Source organism: Chelonoidis abingdonii, chromosome 5 (assembly GCF_003597395.2).
Source record: "Chelonoidis abingdonii isolate Lonesome George chromosome 5, CheloAbing_2.0, whole genome shotgun sequence".
In the NCBI taxonomy this organism is placed as follows: Eukaryota; Metazoa; Chordata; order Testudines; family Testudinidae; genus Chelonoidis; species Chelonoidis abingdonii.
The window spans coordinates 28,438,395-28,463,676 of NC_133773.1; the positions used below are offsets into that span (position 1 = coordinate 28,438,395).

At 38.9% G+C, this 25,282-nt stretch overlaps 1 protein-coding gene across 23 annotated transcripts in view; it reads right to left on the reverse strand.

Moving 5' to 3' along the window:
• ANK2 (ankyrin 2) overlaps window positions 1-25,282 on the reverse strand; it is a 638,506-nt gene that overhangs the window by 88,729 nt on the left and 524,495 nt on the right. For all 23 annotated transcript variants that reach the window (XM_075066172.1, XM_075066174.1, XM_075066175.1 and 20 more), the window contains one exon: window positions 16,295-16,367. In XM_075066172.1, the coding sequence (XP_074922273.1) occupies window positions 16,295-16,367 (73 nt within the window). The remainder of the gene's footprint in view (window positions 1-16,294; window positions 16,368-25,282) is intronic.

Consider the following 25,282-nt stretch of genomic DNA (forward strand, 5'->3'; position numbering starts at 1 on the left):
TTCCCCTCTCTCCATCATCAAAGAAAGAGCAGACTTGGTTAGAACTGTCAACTTGTTTTTCTATGAGAAGAAACTTTAAGTATGGACAGAGGAAAAATTTATCTCTGAACTGTTTGGATTCTAGCAGGGCGGAATACCTGAATGAGCAGATAGATATCCCAAAATTCCTTTGTGTAGCCCTAACAGACTTTTGGGAAACTGGGAGACTACTACATCTCTGAGACCTTTTGAAATCATAGACCAATGGTGCTCAAACTTTTGCACCCTCCCTTACCAGTAATGGAATCCATCCATGACCTTCCCCAGCCCCTCATTATGGTACAGCCAAGGCTTCCTCAGCAGTGGAGCTTGGGCTGAAGACAGAGCTGGGGGTGGAACTGGGGGACGAGCTGGGACTACAGGCAGAGCTGGTCATGGGGCAGAGAGGAAAAGAGGGCAGAGCTGGGCTGCGGAAAGAGTGGAGCAACAGCTGGGGTCAGAGCTGGGCTGGGGAGGAAGAGGGAGGGAGGAGCTGGACCTGGAATTGGAACAGGACTGGGGACAGACCAGGGTTGGGGGAGGAGCGAGGCTAGAGGCATAGCTTATCTGGGGACAGAGCAGGGCTGGAAGTGTGATGCTCCCTTCCGCCGTCCTGCCCCCATAGAGGCTGGCCCTGGCCTTGGCTCTGTTGTCTGCCCCCCTGAACATTCCTCTGTGTCCCTCAGAGGGAGGTGCCCCACAGTTTGGGGACTACAGTTATAGACTATGATTCACCTGTACATATATTTTTATCTGCTTTAACTTCTCAATAACTCTCATTCCTTGTTCTTATCTAATGTTTGGTTAGTTTACTATCGAATGGGTTACCAGCATCGTCTTTGGAGTGAGGTCTAGGATGTAAATCTACCTGGGTGAGTGACTGTTCTCTTGGGACTGGGTGAAACCAGAATATTTTGTGATTTTTGGTGTCAAAGTGATCATTTGTCACATAGTCCAGCTTCCCTGGGTGGCCAGATAGACTGACGTGTTTAAGGAGACTGTCTGTGACTCCATTTTAAGACTACTGTAGTAACATTGGTTACTGATTTGGTGAAATCTAATTATAGAACATATCACCGGTGCAGGTTGTTGACCCTGCTTCTGACAGTCTGCCCTGAAATAGGCACTCAGTGTCGTGAGCCACTCCAGAGAGTGTGACAATGCTTTTATCCACAGCTACATTAGATGCTTGGACTGACAGTGGATGCTGAGAAAATTTCTCTTTTGATTGCAAACTGTTGGTTTCAACTCAGAAAGGTACATTTTTTTGTCACTGTGACTGACAGGTGCAAGTCAGTCCTCATTTGAATTCTCAGACATTCAAACTGCACTCCAAAGGACATTGTGTCACTCTTGAAAACAAACATCCTTGCATGGTCACCTGTAAGAGTCTAATTTTTAAAACATGGCAACTGATACTCAGAAGCTCCATGCCCATTTGCCATAAATTGGAAATACAATCACACTGATGGTGGAAAAATGAACCAGTATGAACAAGAAAATAGTTCACCAAAGGTAAAATCAAAACCTAAATTAGCCCCTATTACCTCAAGTATCGGCCATTACCATGCCCATTTCTCTCCCAAAGGCTAGGTAAACAGATGGACCTTACAACATGTTCTGAAGGTGAATAAATTTGTGCTTTTGGGACCAATTGAGGTGGGGAAAGTAGGGTCCCTCACACAGAATGCATGAATGAAGTAATAACTTGTTTTTCTCAGGAAATTCATCATCACTGAACTTACATCTCTACGTGACACGTGGAAGTTTCCTCCCATTTCTTTATACATTTCCAGTGTGAACCATCTCCATATTGGAGAGAATGGTTTATCCTAGCCTCAGTGAGAATATTCATTTAACCTGATGTCTTCCCATCCTCTTTCCCAACTCCTTAGTATGGCATTCCATAACTACAGTGTGTCCCTGTGTGTTAAATGCAAGCCACAGAGATCTACCATGTGACCCTCACCAGTAATTGCAGTCCACAAATCACAGAAGTTTCCAGGTTTTCTCATTTCAGAGCTGCACCAGCATCAAATGAAGCAGACGGCAACTCTGATGCTGAGATAGGACCTGCAAAAATCATGAGTCCTAGCTGTGATGCTCCACCTTGATTTGCTCAGCTTGAGAAGCAGCACTGCAGCATTCCAGAAACTACTTTATATCAAAGGAGACAGCACTCTTACGTGCTCTGTATTCTGCAAATTTTCTTTGAGCTCTAGTGAAGTTGCCAGGGGCCTTCGTTTGGATGCCTCTATGATATGCAGTCCAAATATGCAAATCTGATTAGTTTAGCAAAGGCAAACAAGAGAGGAAAATATAATGACAATGTATTATTGTTAACGTCTATACTCAGGATAATGTGTCATCTTTTCTGCTCAATTTAACTAGGACAGCAGGCTAAATGAATACTGTTTAATCATAAATACAGAAATGCTGGTATTTGTTTTCATAAAGAGATTAACATTTGATTTCAGTTGAACTTTTCTAGCTTGGTCAAGCATTATTTCCAGCTGTTAAGTAAAAACATCTGAAAATTTGACATCCAAAAACAAATAAAATCAGCTTTTTTAATAATCTGTCTAGCTCTATCTAATCTATATACACATCTAAATCTTTAAAGGGTAACTTCAAAGCCTTCTAAAATTCCATCCGTAATACTGAAAGAAAATGAGACTGGGCATTGTTTCACAGAAAACAAGAGAATGCATTTAATTGTTGCATATTTCCTGTCTTTTTTCAAACAATGTTTCCTGAGAATGTGACAATATAAACCACAGGACTTATTTAAAGATACGTGGAAGATATCAAGGGAAAACTGTTTAAAAGGAATTTCAAATGATTTTTCAAATAAAATGAAAACTTACGATCATGCCAAGCATTCCATCTATAATGGAAACAAAGGCAAAACCTTACCAGCTTTCATCTCACTAGCATCCCTTTCAAAAAATGACCCATTCAAACTTTGGTGTCTGAGCTGCAACTGCCAATAGTGGTACCAATTAGTACTAATTGTTTAGGGTGATGTGGACACCTGTCCACTGTGAACTGTAATGAGACCATTAACACATTTCACAATGACCAATGGACAGTTATAACACTGCTGGCTTAGCCTATCCTTGAAGCAGTGCCGGGAAAGGCACCGTTACCAATGCCTTGAGTCATCCCATCTCTTTTATCACAACACTGAAGAGGTCTACTCTATTCCACTGTTCCAACAGCTAGACTGTGGAGGTGTGAATAGCAGTAGGACCCAGAGTTCTGCGCTGTAATTCCCCTGTGTGGATGCTGCGGGCATGAAAAAAAAGGTTTCTAATTCGCATTAAAGTAGTCCTCTACAAACAGGATTACATTAATGTGAGTAGGAACCTTTTCGTTTATGCCCGCAACACCATACGGGGGATCAACTGCACAGCATTTTAGTGTGTAATGCTATTCATACACCCCCATAGTCTAGCTTTTGGAACTGCGGGACACTGTAAACATGCCCTTAATAGCAATGAAAGAATACTGTGGCCTAGAGTATAAGCAAATACATATTATTTATCAAATCTAACTACAGTCTATATATTAACTTAAAGCAACTTCTCATACAGTTGAGGTTACCTGAATGTGTTAATTCATTGCAGGAGGATTACAGGCATGCAGAGAGAGTTACTTAACTGTATGTAACAAACAGACATTCCATCTTACACGTCATTATTATTAATATATATAGTAACATCCCTGGGCCACAATCAGGACTGATGTCTCATTGTGATACACAAAAACATACAAAAAGACAGACTCGGGAGAGCTTGATGTTCAGGTGATCATGAGTGCATTTACACAGAAAAATCACCTCAGATGGTAGTTTTGTAGCAATATAAAAACCTGCCCTCTTTTATCATGTTAGAAATAATTAATCTGACCTACTAGCATTTTCTGTTAAGTTGTGTCATCATGTTACCTGTCAAATTAACAACATTTAATTTACACCACTTAATAAGCAAATCATGATGCACAGAACAGTTGACACTGAAGCTTCATGATCTGTGCTGGCTGCCTACTAACTTGTAGGAGGAGCTCAATGGGTTAGCTTTCACAGCTAAAGCCCTAAATTGTGGCCTTGATTACTTGAGAGATTCTCTCTCCTCACGTGAGATCAATACTGTTACAATCAGCAGATGCACTTGTTCATGACTAATCCAGTAAGACCCTCATTCTGACTGTGGCCTCTGAACACTATTTAATTACAAATAAATAAAATAATACATAATTATAATAATACTAGCAGTCTGATGAACTCTCCAGGACTTGCAGAGAGACACCCTACCACAGTGGAGGAGCAAGATGGTAGCTGGCTTAACCTAGGAAGAGTAGCCAGCAGTAGATACTTGTGCTGGTGTCCTTGGTAATATTAAAAGTGGTGAGGAGTTGACATCATGGTGGTAAAGGGGCAGATCACATTAGATGCAAAGATCAGCTCTCAAAATGCAGTTGCTAGGAGATTTCTGTCTGTTCAGAGGTGGAGGAATGAAGGGAAATCCCATTGCCAATCATTGTTATAGGCCCAGGGGAGGAAAACTACAGCCCAGCCCTGCGGCATGGCAGGCTCCCTCCCTGCCCTGGCCCTGTGCCACTCCCAGAAGCAGCCAGCATCATGTCCCTGTAAACCGGCTATATCACAATACTTTTTAAAAAATAAGGCAACAGATTTCAATTTCAAGTTGCTAAGGGAGCTTCTATAAGCCATAGGGGAAACATCTTGACAGTGCTTTGGGACTAGATTTGGTCATTGATTGGTCTAGAATAAAAAGTAAAATGTTTGCTAATCACTTGTGGGTCTTATTAAAACAAAAATAATCTTTATACTGGTGATTTCACATGTTCAGTCACCAGCATTACGTGGCTATCAGTGAATAGACTGGTAAGAGAGGCTGGCCATGTGTAGAGATCATAGTTCTCTGGCCTTCCCTGGCAAGCCCTGCTGAACATGGAGGCAATACTGTCTAGCTGTTAGAGTAGGAGACTGGGAATGGGAAGAATCCTATATTCTAATTCCTAACTCTTCTGATGACTTACTGAGTGACAGGGCAAACTACCCAATTACACTGAAACTCCTTATATGTAACTCTAAAATGGGGGTGGATACTTTCCTACCTTGAAGTGTGGCTTAAATCAATTAACCATCAAAAAAGCACTTTGAGATCCTCAAATGAAAGAAACTGTAAGTGCAACATATCATTATATGGAGAGCAGAATTTGGGAAGCCACATACAGTTCTTAGTTTGGGAATTATGGCTCTGGGAGAAATGTTTAATTAAGCCTTTTAAAATAAGACAGATCAGCTAGGAATGTATTTTCATTATGGTGCTCTGGTCATTATGCCCACATCTTCAGCCAGGAGTGGGGCTCTGTGTAATTTTCTCCATGCTATCCAGGAAATTCACTCTATAAATCAGCTCATTAGGGGGGATATGGTATTGCTTTTAATGCAGTAGGACAGCTCTAACTCATCACAGCAACATAACTCTACTGTGGAAGACAATTGCTGAAGAACTGTTCTTCCAGTCATTTTCCCACAGTATTTTTATTAAAGAAAGCCAAAGGGATAAATTAAAAAAGAGAAAGAAAGAGGACTATGCAAAAAGCTGCCAAAAACTGTTTTTAATGTAAGCTCTTAAAGCTAAATACACTTATGTTAGTTTGCCAAAAACATTGTTTTCCCTTGTTATATGTTGGTAAGGTCCACAGGATGCTGTACAGCTTCCTATGTGGGCTCTGCATCTTAGAAGTAACAGATGGAGAAGAGGCAGCTAAGGCAAGTATGAATTTTTTGTTCAACTCTGAAGTATCTTTAATGGCCAGTATATTAAAGATCACCCCCTGAGAATCTGTTTGGAAACCTTTGATTCCCCAGAGTCAATGCTCCACTCAGTGTATTACACCCATTAAATAATTACCTGCACTACAATGGATTTAGCGAATGAATATAATTGCCATAACACAGCTGTAGATTTTTGCATCTTCAGTCAGTTGAAACCCCAAATATTCTACAGCTACTTGATCATGGATGCACATCACATCACGTCAGCTATATGTCGCTCAGAGAAGCACTGACAGAAAGACAGGAAATAAAGCAAATGAAATGGAAAGTCTGCAGTGTCCCCACTGTCTGGTGAGGAGAGTGTAATCAAGTGCACTGGCATTAATCTGCCCTCCTGGGATTCTGAGAAGGGGAGGATGACTGAGATGTGTCTCATCCTGAATTAGAGCACTGTAAAGTGAATTCTAGTGTTTGGCAGGTGGTCAAGCTGTCCCCTGACAGAGAATAAACACTGTCTCTTTAGGATGTGAACCAGAAATAAAATATTCACAACCCTCCATGCCATAGAAGCCTTGATAAGTAATGGATGCTGACTGAATGGCAGGCTGACAAATCCAAAGTAGATCTACTGTACAATGCCAAAAGGGGAATAAAGTGCTACAGCAGGGGGCTGTCAACAGTAGAGAGCTCATGTAAAGTTGCTCCCAAGCACCAAAAGTTCCTGTTCTACTACATGTCTGTTCCATGTCTCTCATCCCCCTGGGTCATTCAGTCAGTAGAAGCCTCAGGTGTTAGTAACTGCTTTGCGTGGCTCCAAGCAGAGTGAGAGAACAGATCCTAAACATAGATTTTGGGCAACGAATATCTTAAAAAGAAACTCATGTGGGGAAAGGGTCACTGAGAGAAGATGCGTCCCACCAGAATACTGCTCTGCCCATATGGATGGAAACAGCTCACTCCAAATCTCATTGATTTTATCCACAAAACAAGAATTTTTATCATAACATGCGGAACTCATGCCAGCCACAGAGTAGAGACTGCTTGGATTAACTGGGCCATCTATAACCCAAATACAGTCACTGACAACAATATTGTGGGTACTAGGGTGGAAGGAAAGAAATGGTTCTTTGCCTTGAGCTCAGTGGTACAAAGTATTGTATTATTTGTCCTTCTAAGTTCAATAGGATAGATAAATGCATGTCTGTCTTTCACTCAACACCTTTCTTTAAATACTACAGAAGAGAAGCACCAAAAAGGGGATAGGTATTTAGAAATGTAGTGATCCTTTTTAGTGTACTCAAAGGAAGACAGCTCCCCAGCCAGCAATCCAATATCTTTAGCCAGGTTCTTTGAATATGAACCTGATCCTGAATAAATAATGTATGATGTAATATATTAATATCGTATTGCAACTTTGCCTGAATAAAAAAAATAATAAAATGTTACATGCTAAAATGCTCTGAAATTATCATTCACAGGAGAGTAAAGAAAAAACATCCATGATACTCTATTTAAACACAGTGATCATGTTCTAATGACTTGTGGGATTTACATTAACTGTTAATGACTTATGGCACTGTTAGCATCCAGAGAACCTGCCATTAAGATTATTAATGTCAATGTAAAAACAACTTGTGAATAGCCATGCAGGAAAGATAAAAAAAAAGTACATTCTAAAGCTTGTGGAGAGTGGAAATAATTTCTGACCATTACTGTTCTTTAAAGATGGATTTCAAAGATGTTTTTCAGATGGGTAAGACTCAACAGAAATCATGCCCCTTCCTGAAATGTTCTGATCTTGGTTTAGAAAGAAAAAGAACTAGCAGGTTGCTTCATCAGACAATTATGTTTATATATAATCAGGTCCTGCTAGATCCTGTGGAAAAAATAATTCCATTTCCTGAATTGCTGGTAAGGACATCTGTTACAACGATTTTAAAGGTATACAGTATGTCATAAGTGCCTCCTAATCATTCTCCAACCTTTTCTTATTGCTACCTTTTCCACTAAATGAAGATTCAGTGAGACCATTTACAAAAGAGCAGAGTATTCATTTTTGACTTTAAAGTGAGTTTTTGCTCTGCAAAACACCTACGGAAAACCAACACTTTCTTATGCAAAAAATTATAGAATCACAGAATATCAGGGTTGGAAGGGACCTCAGTAGGTCATCTAGTCCAACCCCTGCTCAAAGCAGGACCAATAAATGTGCTTCTTGGGTTTTCAGTCACGCCTGCTGATTTTACTGGCCAACATATATTGTTATTACTAAAGATTGTCAGGGAAGGTTTCTATTTTTCTGAGAAATTTTTTGAAGAAAATGAAAACTATTAGTTTCTGTCAAGATTTTTTATTTTTTGAGCAGGGGTGCGGGGAGTGTGAGAAAAAAGCCAAATAACCTAATTTTTTTCAAAATCCCCAAATATCCATTATTAACAAGAAATACGTAAAGCTAGTAAAAAGACGTCTGTTAAAAAAAATCCAGCTTCAAGTTTTTTGATGAAAACCTGAAAAATGTTCACACAGATTTCTATTTTGTCAAAAAGCCATTTTCTGTCAGAAAAAAGATTCAATGAAAATTTTTCAACCAAATCTAGTTATTATTTTTGGCTTGTCTTAGCAATGCAGAGCAAATGCAACTATGGAAGAGAGATAGATCATCTGCTTCAGACGTCAAAAAAATTCTGATGGCAGAAAGAAAGAAACAAAGAAAGAAACAAAGAAAGAAAGAATACATCCTGACTTTCAAATTTACAACTGAGTTTGCACATCTGGCACATAGAAAAAAAACAATCATTGGACATGGAAATCATTAAGAGACTATAAACATGGAACCCAACAAAGCCATTTATACAGAGTACTGCACTTTAATACAAATAGCTCTGTCTCAATAGGGCCAAGCAAGAGATCATTTAATAGCTAACCATTTTTTTCTTTCACAGCCAGAGTGAAATCTAGAGCGTGGAGATCATTTTGAAACAAGGGGGAGATACTGGCTAAATTTCTCTGCTGGTTTCCCATGCCTATCACAGCATGCACAGAAGAAAGGTATTATTATATTCTTGTTCCCTTCCTGTCAATAAGATTTTAGGAATTAGCTTTAATGTGCCTACCAAATACTTCCTATGAATGTACATTTCTCTCTCTCTCTCTCGGCTTTTGACATATAGCTTTTGATCTGCTTCTGTAAGTCATCCATACGTGGCTACATACATTTAGCCAAATCTTGTTCTCAGTTATAAAACAGTAAATCCAGGGTAAGTGCATTCATTTCAGTGCGAGTTTTCTGGATTTACAACGGTATAATGCAACAGCAGAATTTGGCCATGTGGCTTTAAAGTATAATGAAGTATTTATAAATTGTGTTTCTTCAGTCTAACCAAGGTTCTACATCCTCCAGCTCCTGCTATTAGATAATTTTGGAAGGCCTTGTATTTTCCACTACGTAATACACAACTTCAATGGAGTTGCGTGGCCTTATGTCAGCAGTGAATTTAGCCCAGACTAGTCTGCCCAACTTCTTTCTCACACACATTAACTACGCTTGGAAAGATTAGATTTTTATTAGTACGTCAGTTTCTCCACACACACAAAAACCTTTGAAAAAACATTTCCATTAATGATAATCAAAATTTACAGATAGGCACACTAAGAAAAATACTACTTGAGAACTTATCAGAGTTTAAGGATATGTATTTTGTATATTCTGATGTGAGATGTTGAAAAGTTGTGTTTTAATGGATATAAAGCTTTACCTATTTGAATCTCAGTATCTATTGTCATTAAGTAATTTTTGTCGGACTGTCCCCAATGTCTGACCCACTCCACAATTTCCCACAACTCTGAAAATTTAAGTCAATAATAGAAAAAAACACTGATATGATAAAAAAGTAAAAATCAAATTCTGCCAAGCCTACGCATAACCAAATAATACTCTCACTACTTTAAGGCAGCTATAGAAGGCACTTGAACATCTGATGTGATTCACTGATGAACATTCTTGATAAGATGCTACAAAGCAGCATTTTAGCATTGCTTACCCAAAAGGTTATAGAAGGTAGTAGGCAACCTTTCAATACGGTTATTACAATGCAATTCTAGGCAGATGCAGCCATAATGCATTTTGAATAAGGAATATTCCTCTCTACCTACAGCATTTTATTATATAATTATAATAATCATGTCATAATCAAACTAACATTTGATTATTTCAATTTTTGATGTGAATATAAGTTTGATAGATAAAGGTAATTGCGCTGATGTAATATACTTAGATTTCTCCAAGGCATTTGACTTGGGTACCACATGACGTTTTGATTAAAAAACTAGAGCACAAAATTTACATGGAATGCATTAATTGGGTTAAAAATTGGCTAACTAATGGGTCTCAAAACGTAACTGTACAGGAATCATCACTGAATGGGAGTGCTTCTAGTGGGTTCCCACAGGAATCAGTTCTTGATCCTACGCCGTTTAACATTTTTAGCAATGACCTGCAAGAGTACATAAATCATCATTGATAAAGTTTGCAAGTGACACAAAGATTGGAGGACTGGTAAATAATGAAGATAATATCAATAATAATAATATCAATAATAATAATAATAATGATAAAATAATATCATTGATACAGAGCTATCTGGATCACTTGGTAAGGTGGGCTAAAGTAAACACTGTGTTTTAATATGGCTAAATGTAAATGTATACATCTAGGAACAGAGAGTGTAGGCTATACTTTCAAGATGAGGGACTCTATCCTGGGAAGCAGTGACTCTGAAAAAGATTTGGATGTCATGGTGGATAATCAGCTCAATATGAGTTCCCAGTGCAACACTGTAGACAAATTGACTAATGCAATCCCTGGAGGCATAAATAGGGCAATCCTGAGCAAGGGCAGAGAAGTTATTTCACCACCATATTTGGCATTGGTGTGACTACTACTGCAATACTGCATCCAGTTCTGGTGTCCACAATTCAAGAACGATGTTGATAAATTGGAGAGAGCTCAGAGAAGGGCTACAAGAATGATTAAAGGATTAAAAACTATGCCTTTTAGTAATAGACTTAAGGAGTTCAATCTATTTAGTTTAACAAAGAGAAAGTTTAGGGGTGACGAGATCACAGTTTGTAAATGGGGGACAAATATTTGGTAAAGGTCTCTTCAATCTAGCAGACCAAGGTATAACAAAATCCAATTGCTGGAAGTTGAAGCTAGACAAATTCAGACTGGAAATACAATGAAAAATTTTAACACTGAGAACAATCAACCATTTGAACAATCTACCAAGGGTTGTAGTGGATTCTCTATCAGTGGCAATTTTTAAATAATATGCTTTATTTCAAAAGGAATTATTTTTGGGAAGTTCTATGGCCTGTGTTATACAGGAGGTCAGATTAGATGATCACAATGGTCCCTTCTGGCCTTGAAATATATGAATCTATGTATAATATTGCTCCTACATAGAACTTTAAATCTATAGATCTATAAGTGCCATATAAACGAATGTATCATTATTCCCAATTTACAGATGGGGAAACTGAGGCACAAGAAAGTGAAGTGACTTCCCCAAAGTCACACAAACAGGTCAGTGGAAGATCCTGGAATAAGACCCAGATTTGCCGATTCTCACTTCACTGCCTAAACAAAACAGTAATATTTCATTAGCTCTTGTCAACTGTTCTTGCCTATGGCAATATTTGAGCCATGTTCATTAAACAGTTTGAATATTTCACACTCTCAAGTTTACTATATGCTACAAAAACAAATGAAGAAACTTTTATTATTGGTGCCTTTCTCTTATGTGAAATAGGATTTTCAGTTTATAAATTCCTAGTAAGCCACTCTTCTTTTAATCAGGAATCTGAAGGAACAGGTTATGGATTAACTCTGAGCTGTTTTATGAAATCTAAAGTAACATTTTTCTTGTGTTTCAATGATGAGTTAATTCTACAGATTACATGAAATCACTTTATCACTAATCCATGTTCATGAAGGGATATGAAACCCCACTCTCACATGGTTATTACTACTTTGAGTAAGTCTGAAATCCATAGGACTACTTGAGAGTAAGGGACTACTACTCTGTGTGAGTACAGATGGAACAATCTGGCCTTTAGTGATTAAAACATGTAGCAATTTAATACATATTATGGTACATATATATGTAGAAGACATATGTTACTTTCAGCCTATATGATTAAGCTATTTCTGTTTTCAGCAATACTTTAGCAAATTCATTATCCTAATGAATCCTCTTCTTTAGATGACTAGTATTTGTTGGTGTTTAAAAGAATGATACAGTGACAACACAACTTTATTTCTAAAGCAAAGATGGGATAGGATCTTTTGTAATTTGTTAGACAGTAAACACTTGGGATTTATTTTATAATGATTATTCCCCTTTGGGTGTTGTTATTCTCAGGCTGATTTCTGGGACTATTTCTTCTACAAATATAAAAAACCCATGCCCCAGCCTTTTACATTTTCTTATTCCCTTTCCTCAAACAAAAATGAACTTTATTTAATCAATGTCAAAATACAAAATGATGCCATGATCTATTCCAGTGGAAACAGAATTGAGAATTGGAGGTTGCTTTCTTGGACACAAACTCAATGCAGTTCCTTGGGTAAGTTCTTATACTTCTCAGCCTCAGTTCCCCTATCTATACAATGGGAATGACAACAGTTAAAATCTCTCTCTCCCAAAGGAGTATAAATTAATTACTGTCCATGGAAATCTTTAAACATATATAGCATGAAAATAAGTGCTAAGTATTTTATTATAATTATTATTACTCTAAGTAGGGCAAAAACAACATAAGTAATGGCTGCATGGTAATAATGACATTACTTATCAATTATCTGAAGGGAAAAAAGTTCTCTCTTCACAGTTGTCTAGTATGTCTTGTCATTAATATTTGTCTTTAAGGACCCAGCCCTGCAAAAGCTTATGCACAAGGTTCACTTTACAGTTATGAGTAACATTACATATAACATTAAGCACATACCTAAGTATTTCCAGGATCAGGGGGGCCTTGATCTGTCTGAACTTCTAGAAAGTGACTCTCTATTTCTGTAGTTTGTACAGCACTGATCATATTGTCGGCGCTAAATAAATAATGCTGATGATAAATATGGAGCAACTAATATTAATCTTTAAGCAGTCCTTATTTTAGATTGCAATTCTATTATGTAACATACTTGATTTCAATCTGGGTTGTGACAAAAAGTCTTAGGCCCTGATATTAAGCTTGTGAGGCAGGTAAACACGCACTGATGCCAATGGATATTTTGCCTGTGCAGGTCTATGTAATGGGGCCCTTTGTGGTAATGCAGTGGGATTTGTTATTTGATGTACAGCATTCTCATCATCTTCAAAAGTTTCCATCTGTCACTCCCTTTGCACCTTCAGTGCCTTCCGCTCACCACTCCCTTTCTGTTCATTCCACATTCTATCTTCCACTCATGACTTCTTATTTTCTGCCATGGTAGCCTGATTTTGGAACTGCCTGGCCTTCTGATGCAAAAGATGACTACTTTTATTCATTCAAATCTTGCCTAACATTCACTCTTCCTGCCAAATCTATTGATGGTGACTCATCTGAGTGTCATCACATCAGACTTGTCTGCATTTCCATCTTTCTCTCTGTTTTATACAACATCAACCACATATTTCTGGTGCTTAAAAATACATGATACAAACAATGTTCATTTAACAATGAACAGAAACCAGTTTAACACACAAACACAAAATACCAACCCTACTGCGTCTATGTGAATAACAATGTTGCCCTCAGCACCAAACTCTTGCAGACATTCTCAATAGTAAAAGATCCCCAGTAGGACTCTTCCTGATAAATGTGCAAACTACTGGGTGAAAATTACCAAAGACCAAGTGGGAGGCCAATGGACACACATAGAGCAGAAGCCTAGCCCCATCACTGAGACATTTAAAATCTGAAAAATAGGAAACATTCTCCAGGAAACAATCCAGGGAGGTAAATGGACGAGATAGCTCTTTTGATTTTACATCATTGACATCAGATATTGCATTTGAATTATTATTCATATATGAATATGATATTGTTAATGTAGTATTAGTTATAAACAAAACCACTGCTTCACAGGGAAAATACCAAATAACTAACTCCTCCACTGAATAGGCTCCACAGTGGGGCTCTAAAATATTAACTTGCTCAAGTATTCCTGTTATATTCAACTTTTTAACTATATGATTAAAGTTAGAATATTTAATGTGTCACATTTATTTATTCAGAAATATATCTTGTCACTGTAATACACCTAAGGGCAAGATTTGCAGGAATCTTACTGCTATAGTCTCTTACAGACAGTCCACAATTATGAAAAGGCTCGGTCTCTCTAATACAAGGTCTCTGTCTTCTGGCCTCCTGATACTTTAATTTCCTCTTATAGTCACCACCCATAATGACAAACTTCCATACCACCCAAAACGATTTTGCCCCCAAGAATGGATTTTATAAGCAGGGTGACATGAAGTGCAATCATTGTGACCATTCTGCTCAGCAATCAGCAGTATTGACATAAATGCTTAGTACAGTATCTATGCCCTGCAAGGAGATGCAGAGTAGGGTTGATTTCCAGTCTGCTAGCTTTTTGATAAACTCTATTTGTCAGCTGGTGACAAGAAAACCCAGATTAAAATAATAATCTGGAGGGAACTAGGCATGCCAAAAGGCCACAATAAGTGCTATCAAATATTTAATGGTACAGGTAAAATTGCCTTTGGGTTTTTTGGCTTCTTCATACAGAAAAATACATACAGACATGCTCTCAAAAGTAACAACATGGATCAGTGTTAGGCATCCAGATTATACAGATTCAGATCATCTCAGCACAAAAATAAATATATACAACCAAATTAAACAGAAACAGAAAAGTTTTTTATGTCTTACTCCAAGAATTCCTTCTAACAGCACCTGTGCCACTATATGCTTCCCCATCACTGAGGCGTTCATCATCAGAGTGTTTAAAGGCTGCACAACATACAAGTTAGCTTGAGAAAATGAGATACCCAGTAGTTAGCTCCTCCAGATACAGCAGTGGAAAGCCATGCTGTGCTATGCAGATTAAAAGAGGATTAAATGGTAGCTTACATGAACAAAGAGGATAGAAAAATATAAATATAATGCTGTAATTATTAAAGGCCTTATTTTGTCACCCATGAGTAGTCCCATTCAGATTGTTCAAGGAGTAAAGTGCTGCTCAAAGGGAATAAAGTTGGCAGAGTCAGGCCCTAGAGATATAACTGCACTGATTACATTGGAGAAAAGCCTAACATATTCTTGACTGCATATAGATTTGAATGCTTGTTGATTTCTGGCCTTCTGTTTTGTTAAACATGGGCAAATTAACAAAAGAAATCAAGAGGCAGGATAAATTTTAAAAATTGCCTAAGTGATTTAACAGCCTATAACCCATCTCAAAAGGGGATCTAGGCACTTAGGAGCCCCAATCCTATTGATTTTCTATGAGTCTTAATCTTTCAAGGACCTAAGTCACTTTTAAAATTGTAATTTAGGTTCCTAAACCCCTTAGACATTCACCATCAGGACAATCCCCATCAAATAATAAGAACCAGCAGATATGCCATGCATAAAATATTATTGCTATAGAATTATTCAGCATTTCAGATAGAAAAAGAAAGATAAGCTAATCCATTATTATAACCTGTATGTAGATGCATCATTAGTTGAGAAGTCACAGTATTTGAAATTTGTCAACTGTTCTTTCATAAAACTATTAAAAATGTATCCCCCAAAGCTACTTTGCTTATTTCTATTCAGTATAAACTGCCCAAAGGTAATAATCCCAGATAGCTTAATCCTAAAAAAAATCTGTGAAATTTAAGTGATGTAACATACACCTCGAGTCAACACGTGGGGTTAAATCTGGAACGGTGCCAGTGGTATCAGTGTGTAATTACTTTATGTCATGGCCTATGAATCTGTGTTCAGAAAGTGCCAAAAGGCCTTCAAGGTAACAGCTTCATCTCCTTCAGACATATGCATCTTTACCTAAATGTTTCCAATTAAACAAAGATCCCTATCTATTTCTGTGATATGCATATCTGGATACAGGTGGATCTGATCCAAAATGTTCAGAGCCTCAAACCTCTCTTTATAGTGGGCAGGCGCACCTTTGGAAAAGCTTTATATATGAATTTTAAACTCCCACATTTGGAAGTGTTTAGATTTCTATTTAGTTCAGACCATTACAAACATACAAAGAAGTTTGGATCTGATACTGGAGTTTGGATCCAGGGTTTCTGGATTGGGGTCATCTTTAATGCTTCTATTCAAATCTTGTAACCAAAAAGGCATTAAATCAAGGCCTTTAAACAGCACACTATTTCAAGAATTGAAGCAGCTTAATTCTATACTGTAATGGCGTAAAAGACACTAAACAAGGGAATTTAAGTTGCTCACCTTCCTCATCTGAAACATCCAGGACCTCAGTCATCGTCTCAGGTACATTCAGCTTGTGTTTCTCAGTCACAGTCTGCAGAGACAGAATAATCATATCTCAAGTTAAGCATCAAGAAAAATAGCAGGCATTTATCAGAGTATTTTCAACAACAGCTGCAGTTCAATCTGTTCAGACATTTTACAACGTTTTCTCTTCCCTCTGGTTTTATTCTTCAGGGTGTAATCTTTACCATAGTTATTCTTGCTTTCTCTTTGTGCTACAGCAAATGATTATTTATTCGGGAAAAAACATACAAAAAGCACATCTATAGATAGATGATGCATATAGAGTAACAGACAATGCTTCTAGGATGGTTCTAAATTGAATTAGGTAACATCTACAGAAGAGCCATAGAACGTTATATGGGACATATGGAAATTATTAAAATTGTAAAGTACTTGGATATGAAGCTATGAATGATGTGAAATATTTAAACTGAAAAAGATGAAGAATATTTAGAAAGACGATATGATGCATTTCTTACTTGAAATAGCAGCTCAGTGACTACAACATGTATTAACGTTACTCTTTTCATAACTATTACAAATCACCCTATGTCTTGGAGTAAATGTACATGGTGGTTTACACACACACAAATTCTGACAAATCACCTATACCAAGTAGCTTACAGGATTAGTTATACAAGGCAAAAACACCAGAGACAATACATGAGACAATAGTTCAGGTAAGGGTGAACATAGGAGTTATTAGAAAACAGATTTTTAGAATCAGTGACTTTGCATGAAGGAATCGAAGAGCAAGACAGAGCGTGCTTGGCCATGGAGTGAGACTGGGAGAGGGAGGGAGACTGATTCAACAAAGGGAGCATCATCTTAGCACAAAGTCATGTGTGGGTCAAGGACATGAAGAAGGCAATAAGAAGAGAGCATTGTGAGGAGTGTAGGGCATCAAAGGATTCTGTGGAGAAATGAGAGCAGATATGTTCTATAGATGGAGACAAGATTATACAAGAGCCTGAAGAATGTTGCATGTGATATAATAGGAGATGACAAGTCAATGAATTCAAGAGGAATTCCATGGTCAGAACAGCCCTAACCAATACACATTCACTCCATGGCCACAACGCACTCTGTAATCAGCCAGTAGAACTGGATATCCATGAAGGAGAGTTTATGCTTCACTCCTTAAGGTGTGTGGCAGTGGATGTAACCCCATTGTACACAGGGGAGTGTCAGGAGACAGTATGTCTGTTGAAGCTCCTACAGGAATAGATCACCATTGCTCCACTCTCAATTCTGGCCAGCACCTATAAAGCATAAATTAATCCCAAACGTGGAAGTAGCAAAATACATATAGCTCTTGTGATATTTATTGAGGGATGAACCTTGAAGCCCCTACTCTATCCATACTCAAGCAAAACTCCCACTGAGGTCAACAGCAATTTTGCCTGTCTAAAAACTGAGTGAGGCCTTCCAGATCTGGTGCTGTATTTCTATACTTCTGGCAAGCCAGTGAGGAAGATAGCATTATTCATTATTATGATGCTTTTCTATACATGTCTACACATCTCTCATGATTGCTGAATGTGTGAACACTGGTAATTTGTAAGTTTAACTGTCTGAAATGCATTAACAGCAGACAATATGTTTCAATTGACCTTTCTACAGTTTGTATGTGGGCAGGACGGAGGGTGGGCAAAACTGGTTGCCTGCAACCTCAGTTATTCATCTTTAATTAGATCTTAACCATGGTTCAAGGAATTAACAAGTACGGTTTTCAATGCATGTGTTACGTGTTCCAAGCTCTTTTGCACTCATTACATTTCTCAGCCAATTCTTTGACTCTTTTTATCACTCCCCTAGAAAGGTCAGGCAGCAGTAGGGAGTCTGAGCCAGCTGAAGCAGACTGAACACATATGGCAGTGCAGGTGACCTCAACCTCCTTCTTTGTAGCAATAAAAGCAATGAATTAAGAAATAAATTCGAAATAAACAAAAAGGCTGACACTCTACAAGTGGAATAAGGTGAGAAGGAGGACAGTATATTCTTCAAGTGATGGGCAAAGCACTGCGTGTGTACATCAGTTGTTAAAAAGATGAGAAAGTAACCCAAATCTGTACTGCTCCTGAGTATGAGCACTGAATAAAATAGCCAAGAACTCTGAGGAAAAGAGGAAAAATGGAATTGCCTAGAAAAAAATTACCGTATATACTCGTTCATAAGCTGAATATTTTTGATAAAAAAGTGACACATCAAAGAGCGGGGGTCGGCTTATAAACAGGTCTACACCAAAATCTGGTGATTTAAAACTCTAAGGAATCATTTAATTGAATATCTAATACAGGGATCGTCAACTTGTGGCACGCAGCCCGCCAGGGTAAGCACTCTAGCAGGCCGGGTTGCTTTGATTACCTGCCGTGTCCACAGATTCGGCTGATCGCGGCTCCCACTGGCCCCAGTTCGCCGGTCCAAGCCAACGGCGATGCGCCACTTCCCGCAGTTCCCATTGGCTGGGAATGGTGAACTGTGGCCACAGGGAACTGAGGGGCTCCATGCCTGCAGACGCTCCAAGTAAACAAAACATCCCGATCCACCAGCCGCTTACCCTGATGAGCCGGGAGCTAAAGTTTTCCAACCTCCGAAATATAGGGTTGGCTTATGAGGGGGTCATACAGTTTTTGCTATTTCCACATATCCATTTTGGGGGTTCGGCTTATAAACAAACAGGCTAATGAATGAGTATATACAGTAAGAGTCAGATATGAAAGCTCTTAAGAAGTTCATCTCTGTCTACAATAAATGTAACAGACCATTCATTCATTAAGGCCCAAATCCTAGTTCTCATACTGAGCTCAGGAACAAGAGCCATGCACAGGAGAACAACACAGAGGTGAGAGTCAGAATTCTCTGGCCCACAGCTTCTGGACCTAAGCACTTCAGTAGTGTTAACAATAATTGGAGAAAGAATCACAGTTCAAGATGGGATTTAATCTATTTAAACAAAATGCCCCCCATTTGGGGTAAGGACAGTGGTTGTTGTAGGACGACAACTAATTAAAGTACCAAAATAGAATCAGTATGTTAATATATAGACTAATAGCATATTGTATACATGGTACCCCTGCCAATATCTAGTAATATCAGATAAGTGGCCATAGAATATGGTGACAGCCTATTGGGACTCTAAAATTTGCTTTACTTAGGAAAAAATCCCATTAGATCACTGTTAGATTTATCAATATAGAGTCTTAGACATAGGCCATGGTACATAAATGTGATCAATACCTATATATTTGTCTGTTTATTACTCTTACACAACACTAGCATTAGCACTCACAACCACATTAGTAGGGTTGCCAGGCGTCCGGTTTTCGACTGGAAAGCCCAGTCAAAAAGGGAACTTTGGTCAGCACTGCTGACCGGGCGGTTACAAGTCCGGACAGTGGCTCAGCATGGCTAAGAAAGGCTCCCTGCATCACCTGGCTCTGTGCAGCTCCCCAAAAGCGGCCGGCTTGTCCAGCCCCTAGGTGCTGGGGTGGTCAGGGAAGCTCCACGTGCTGCCTCCGCCACTTCACAGCTTCCACTGGCCAGGAATTGCAGCCAATGGGAGCTGCAGGGGTGGCACCTGTGGATGCGGATAGCAAGCACCATGCAGAGTCGCCTGGCCACACCTTCCAGGGGAGGCAGGGAACCTGCCTTAGCCACGCTGCACTGCCAACCGTGACCCACCTGAGGTAAGTGCTGCCCAACCAGAGCCTGCACCCCGAGCCTCCTGCCCCAGGTCAGAACCCCCTCTCGCATCCTAACTCCCAGAACCCACACCCCCTCCCACACCCCAACCCACTACCGCAGCCTGAACCCCTCCATGAGCCTTCACCCCACCCCTCCCCCCCAGCCCAGAGCCCCCTTCTGCAGCCTGAACCCCTCATTTCTGGCCCCACCCTAAAACCCGCACCCACTCACTACAGCCCACACCCTAATCCCCTGCTCCAGCCCAGTGAAAGTGAGTGAGGGTCGGGGAGAGCAAGTGATGGAGAGAGGGGAGCTAGAGTGAGTGAATGGGGTTAGGGCCTCAAAAAAGGGGCAGGGCAGGGCGGGACATCAGGGCAGGGCAGAGGGCGAGACAAGGGTGTTCAGTTTTGTGCCATTAGAAAGTTGGCAACCCTAATGCTTAGTGAGACATATGAGCTTAAAGAACCTAAAGCGAGGCACCCAAATCCATATTTAGCATCCTCAGTGACCTGATTTTCAGAGTTGCTGAACACCTTCTGCTCCCTCTAAAGCTCATTGGGTGCTTGGTACCTGTGAAATTCTGGCCACTTAGGTATGCACTTAACATTAGACACCTGCATTTGAAAATCTGGCTGTAAGACAAGATTTTCAGAAACTTCAGCACAGAAATACATGTATATATTTGTATGCCTGCTTTGCATAGTCAACAGGAGTACAGATCAAATGTTCTAGATACTGTACGTAAATGGTCATTTGTCCATACACAGACTGTACTTACCTGTACATGTGCATCCAAACTTCACTGTAGAGTTAAACATCCGAAAATTTGGGGGGGGGGGTTTATACACTGCATGTTGCAATTGGTTATTTTAAATGTAAACCCCTAAGTTTGAGCACAGCAAAATATCTCAAATATTGAGCCAAATACTGCCTTTGATGTATAGACAGAGTATCAGTATTGCTCAACAATGTGCCCTTTGTGTTTCTGGGTCTCCTCGGCACAAACATATTCCTTAATTCTGACATCCTACAATGTACCAACTATAACCCTTCTACCTGAAGATGCCACTATATTTAACAATGGAATGAAGAACCATTAATTATCACCCAGTTTTTAAAAGGATGAGGATCTGTGGACAGCTTAATGACCCCAATAAAACTTGGAGTTTTAAATGCTGAGGCGTATGTGGTTTATGTAGTTCCACTGATATTGTATTGCTCTGGTAAATCATGATGATGAAATGCTAAGAGAGATTAGAGAGGCTATCAAAATTAAGAACTCGATAATAGTGGTGGATTTCAATTAACCCCATATTGACTGGAAACATGTGACCTCATGAAGAAATGCAGAGACAAAATTCCTTGAGACTTTAAATGACTGCTTCTTGGAGCAGCTGGTACGGGAACCCACAAGGTGAGAGGCAACTCTCGATTTAGTCCTGAGTGGAGCGCAGGAGCAGGTCCAAGAGGTAACTATAACAGGACTTGGAAATAGTGACCATAATATAACACCATTTAACATTCCTGTGGTGGGAAGAACACCTCAACAGCCCAACAATGTGGGATTTAATTTCAGAAAGCGGAACTATGCAAAAATGAGGGGGTTAGTTAAACGGAAATTAAAAGGTACAGTGACTAGAGTGAAATCCCTGCAAGCTGCATGGACACTTTTCAAAGACACCATAATAGAGGCCCAACTTAAATGTATACCCAAAATTAAAAAGAAAATAAAAGAACTAAAAAGGAGCCACTGTGGCTTAACAATCATGTAAAAAGAACCAAAGACATAAAAGGCATCTTTTAGAAAGTGAAGTCAAATCCTAGTGAGGTAAATAGAAAGGAGAATAAACACTGCAAATTAAGTGTAAAATGTATAAGAAAAGCCAAAAAGGAGTTGAAGACAGCTACCCAAAAACGCAAAAGGTAATAATAAAATGTTTTTCAAGTACATCAGAAGCAGGAAGCCTGCTAAACAACCATAGGGCTCCTGGACGATCGAGATACAAAAGGAGCGCTTAAAGACGATAAAGTCATTGAAGAGAAACTAATGAATTCTTTGCTTCAGTCTTCATGGCTAGAGATGTTAGGAGATTCCCAACCTGAGCCATCTTTGTAAGTGACCAATCTGAGGAATTGTCACAGATTTAGGTGTCACTAGAGGAGTTTTTGGAATTAATTGATAAACTTGACAGTACAAGTCACCAGACCAGATGGCATTTACCAAGAGTTCTGAAAAAACTCAAATGTGAAACTGCAGAACTATTGATCATGGTTGGTAACTTGTCTTTAAATTGGCTTCTGTGCCAGTGACTGGAAGATAGCTAATGTAACACCAATATTTTAAAAGGCTCTAGAGGTATCCGGCAATTACAGACCAGTAAGTCTAACATCAGTACCAGGCAAATTAGTTGAAACAATAGTAAAGAAAAAAATTGTCAGACACATAGAAGAACATAAATGTTGGGCAAAAGTCAACATGGTTTCTGTAAAGGAAATCATGTCTTACTACTCTATTAGAGGTCTTTGAAGGGTCAACAAACATGTGGACAACAGGGATCCAGTGGACATAGTGTACTTAGATTCCAGAAGTCTTTGACAAGGTCTCTCACAAAGGCCTTACGTTAATTAAGTTGTCATGGGATAAGAGGGAAGATCCTTTCATGGACTGAGAACTGGTTAAAAGACAGGAACAAAGGGTAGGAATAAATTGGTAAATTTTCCGAATGGAGAGGGATAACTACTGGTTCCCCAGGTCAGTCCTAGGACCATCCTGTTCAACTTATTCATAAATGATCCGGAGAAAGGGTAAAAATTGAGGTGCAAAGTTTGCGATGATACTAAATTGCTCATGATAGTTAAGACCAAAGCAAACTGTGAAGAACTTCAAAAGATCTCACAAAACTGAGTGATTTGCAACAAAATGGCAATTAAATTTAATGTAGATAAATGTAAAGTAATGTGCACCGGAAAAAAAAACCCAACTATACATACAATATGATGGGGGCTAATTTAGCTACAACTAATCAGGAAAAAGATCTTGGAGTCATCGTGGATAGTTCTCTGAAGACGTCCACACAGTGTTGCAGCAGCAGTCAAAAAGCAAATAGGATGTTGGAATCATTAAAAAGGGACAGAGAATAAGATGGAGAATATCTTTTTTCCTATATAAATCATGGTACACCCACATCTTGAATACTGCGTGCAAATGTACTGGCATTAGAAAAGGTTCAGAGAAGGGCAACTAAAATGATTAGGGGTTTGGAAAGGGGCCCATATGAGGAGAGGTTAAAGAGGTTAGGACTTTTCAGCTTGGAAAAGAAGAGACTAAGGGGGAATATGATAGAGGTATATAAAATCAACAGTGATGTGGAGAAAGTGAATAAGGAAAAGTTATTTACGTGTTCCCATAATATAAGAACTAGGGGCCACCGAATGAAATTAATGGGCAGCAGGTTTAAAACAAATAAAAAGAAGTTCTTCACACAGTGCACAGTCAACCTGTGGAATTCCTTGCCTGAGGATGTTTTGAAGGCTAGAACTATAACAGGGTTTAAAAGAGAACTGGATAAATTCATGGAAGTTAAGTCCATTATGGTTATTAGCCAGGATGGGAAAGGAATGGTGTCCCTAGCCTCTGTTTGTCAGAGGATGGTGATGGATGCCAGGAGAGAGATCACTTGATCATTACCTGTTAGGTTCACTTCTTCCGAGGCACCTGGCATTGGCCACTGTCGGTAGACAGGATTCTGGGCTGGATGGACCTTTAGTCTGACCCAGTACGGCCGTTCTTATGTTCTTATACATTACCTAAAGCTCATATATGTATCACAAAATATTTGTTTCTACCAACTACATTGAAATGTATATACAAATTAACTGATGCTCTGAAGCAGCTTAACAGTTTAAATTTGTCACTTTTTGACCTGCAAAGTGAAAATCAGAAGGCAGGACAAACATTTTCTTTAAAACAAATCGCAAGTTTCCTGTAGCATAAGAACCAACCGTGTTTCCATGTAACCTGCTTTCTATTATATATGTCAATCCTTCTCTACACAGGGGACCTGACTCTCTTCTCAGTGTCATTGCTTTATATTCTGGGAGCTCCATGCATATCAATAGAGCTATTCTGATGTAAATGAAAGGGAAATGAGACTGTACATTTACAGTAGGCCAAGCACCTTTGTAAGCAATTGTGGCACCTTAGAGACTAACAAACTTATTTGAGTATAATAAATTTACTAGTCTCTAAGGTGCCACAAGTACTCCTGTTCTTTTTGCAGATACAGACTAACGCGGCTGCTACTTTGAAACCTATACTGGCAATGTATCTTTTTCAGTGTTGAATGTTATATTGTACAAGCAATATCAACCTCACCATCTGAAACACCCTATAGCAGGGAGTACCTGCAATTTATCTTTCCTTTTTGGCAATAGTTCCAAAAGCTCTTTAACCATCCAAATTATCTCTTTAAGATGATGCAGAGACCTCATTACCTGCATGCACCAAAGTAGCATTTGAGGACGGAGTCAAATTCATCTCTGGCAAACTCTATCTATATCAGGCATAGTTCATCAGGGATTTGCCCACAAGACTGTTTCTCTCTTGTTTGAATTTGCATAGTGGGTATACAGATAGGATTTCTTGTACAGAAACCTTTAGGTTCAACAAATGTTTGATTTAGCCCAAAGATAAATGCCTCCTCAAGCATCTGCCATGTCTGGAGGAAAGGTCCATTGCCCACATATATAGTATAGAGTTTTAAAAAAATCTTTGATCCTAAATAACTAAATCAAAGTTATGTATTTTAAATGTGTTTATAAATTTCCTTTTTAATACTTACTATTATTTAATATTTATATTGTTGTGGTACCTGGACAACCACTGATAGCAGGGTGTTGCTAGGTGTTGTACAAATACAATGGAAGAGTCAACAAGTGGGTGTAAAAGATGTGAAAGGGAAATAAGAGAAGGAAGACGAGGAAAACAAAGAAGAGAAGGGGTGCTTACCTAGGCTACAAAAGTCAGTTTTGAAAATGGACTTAATTACTTTTGATGTTACCCAGAGAGAGGCAGAATACACTCTCATTCTCTCTCTCTCTCACACACACACGTATGTATGTTATAAGAGTAAATAAATAAATATCAGCAAAAGCAAATACTCCAAATTTACTAAGATTTTTCTGGAGACTGACTCAAATTTGGAGAAGAAAACTAAGGCTGTTTCTCACAGTTCATTAATAAAACATAGTTCACTC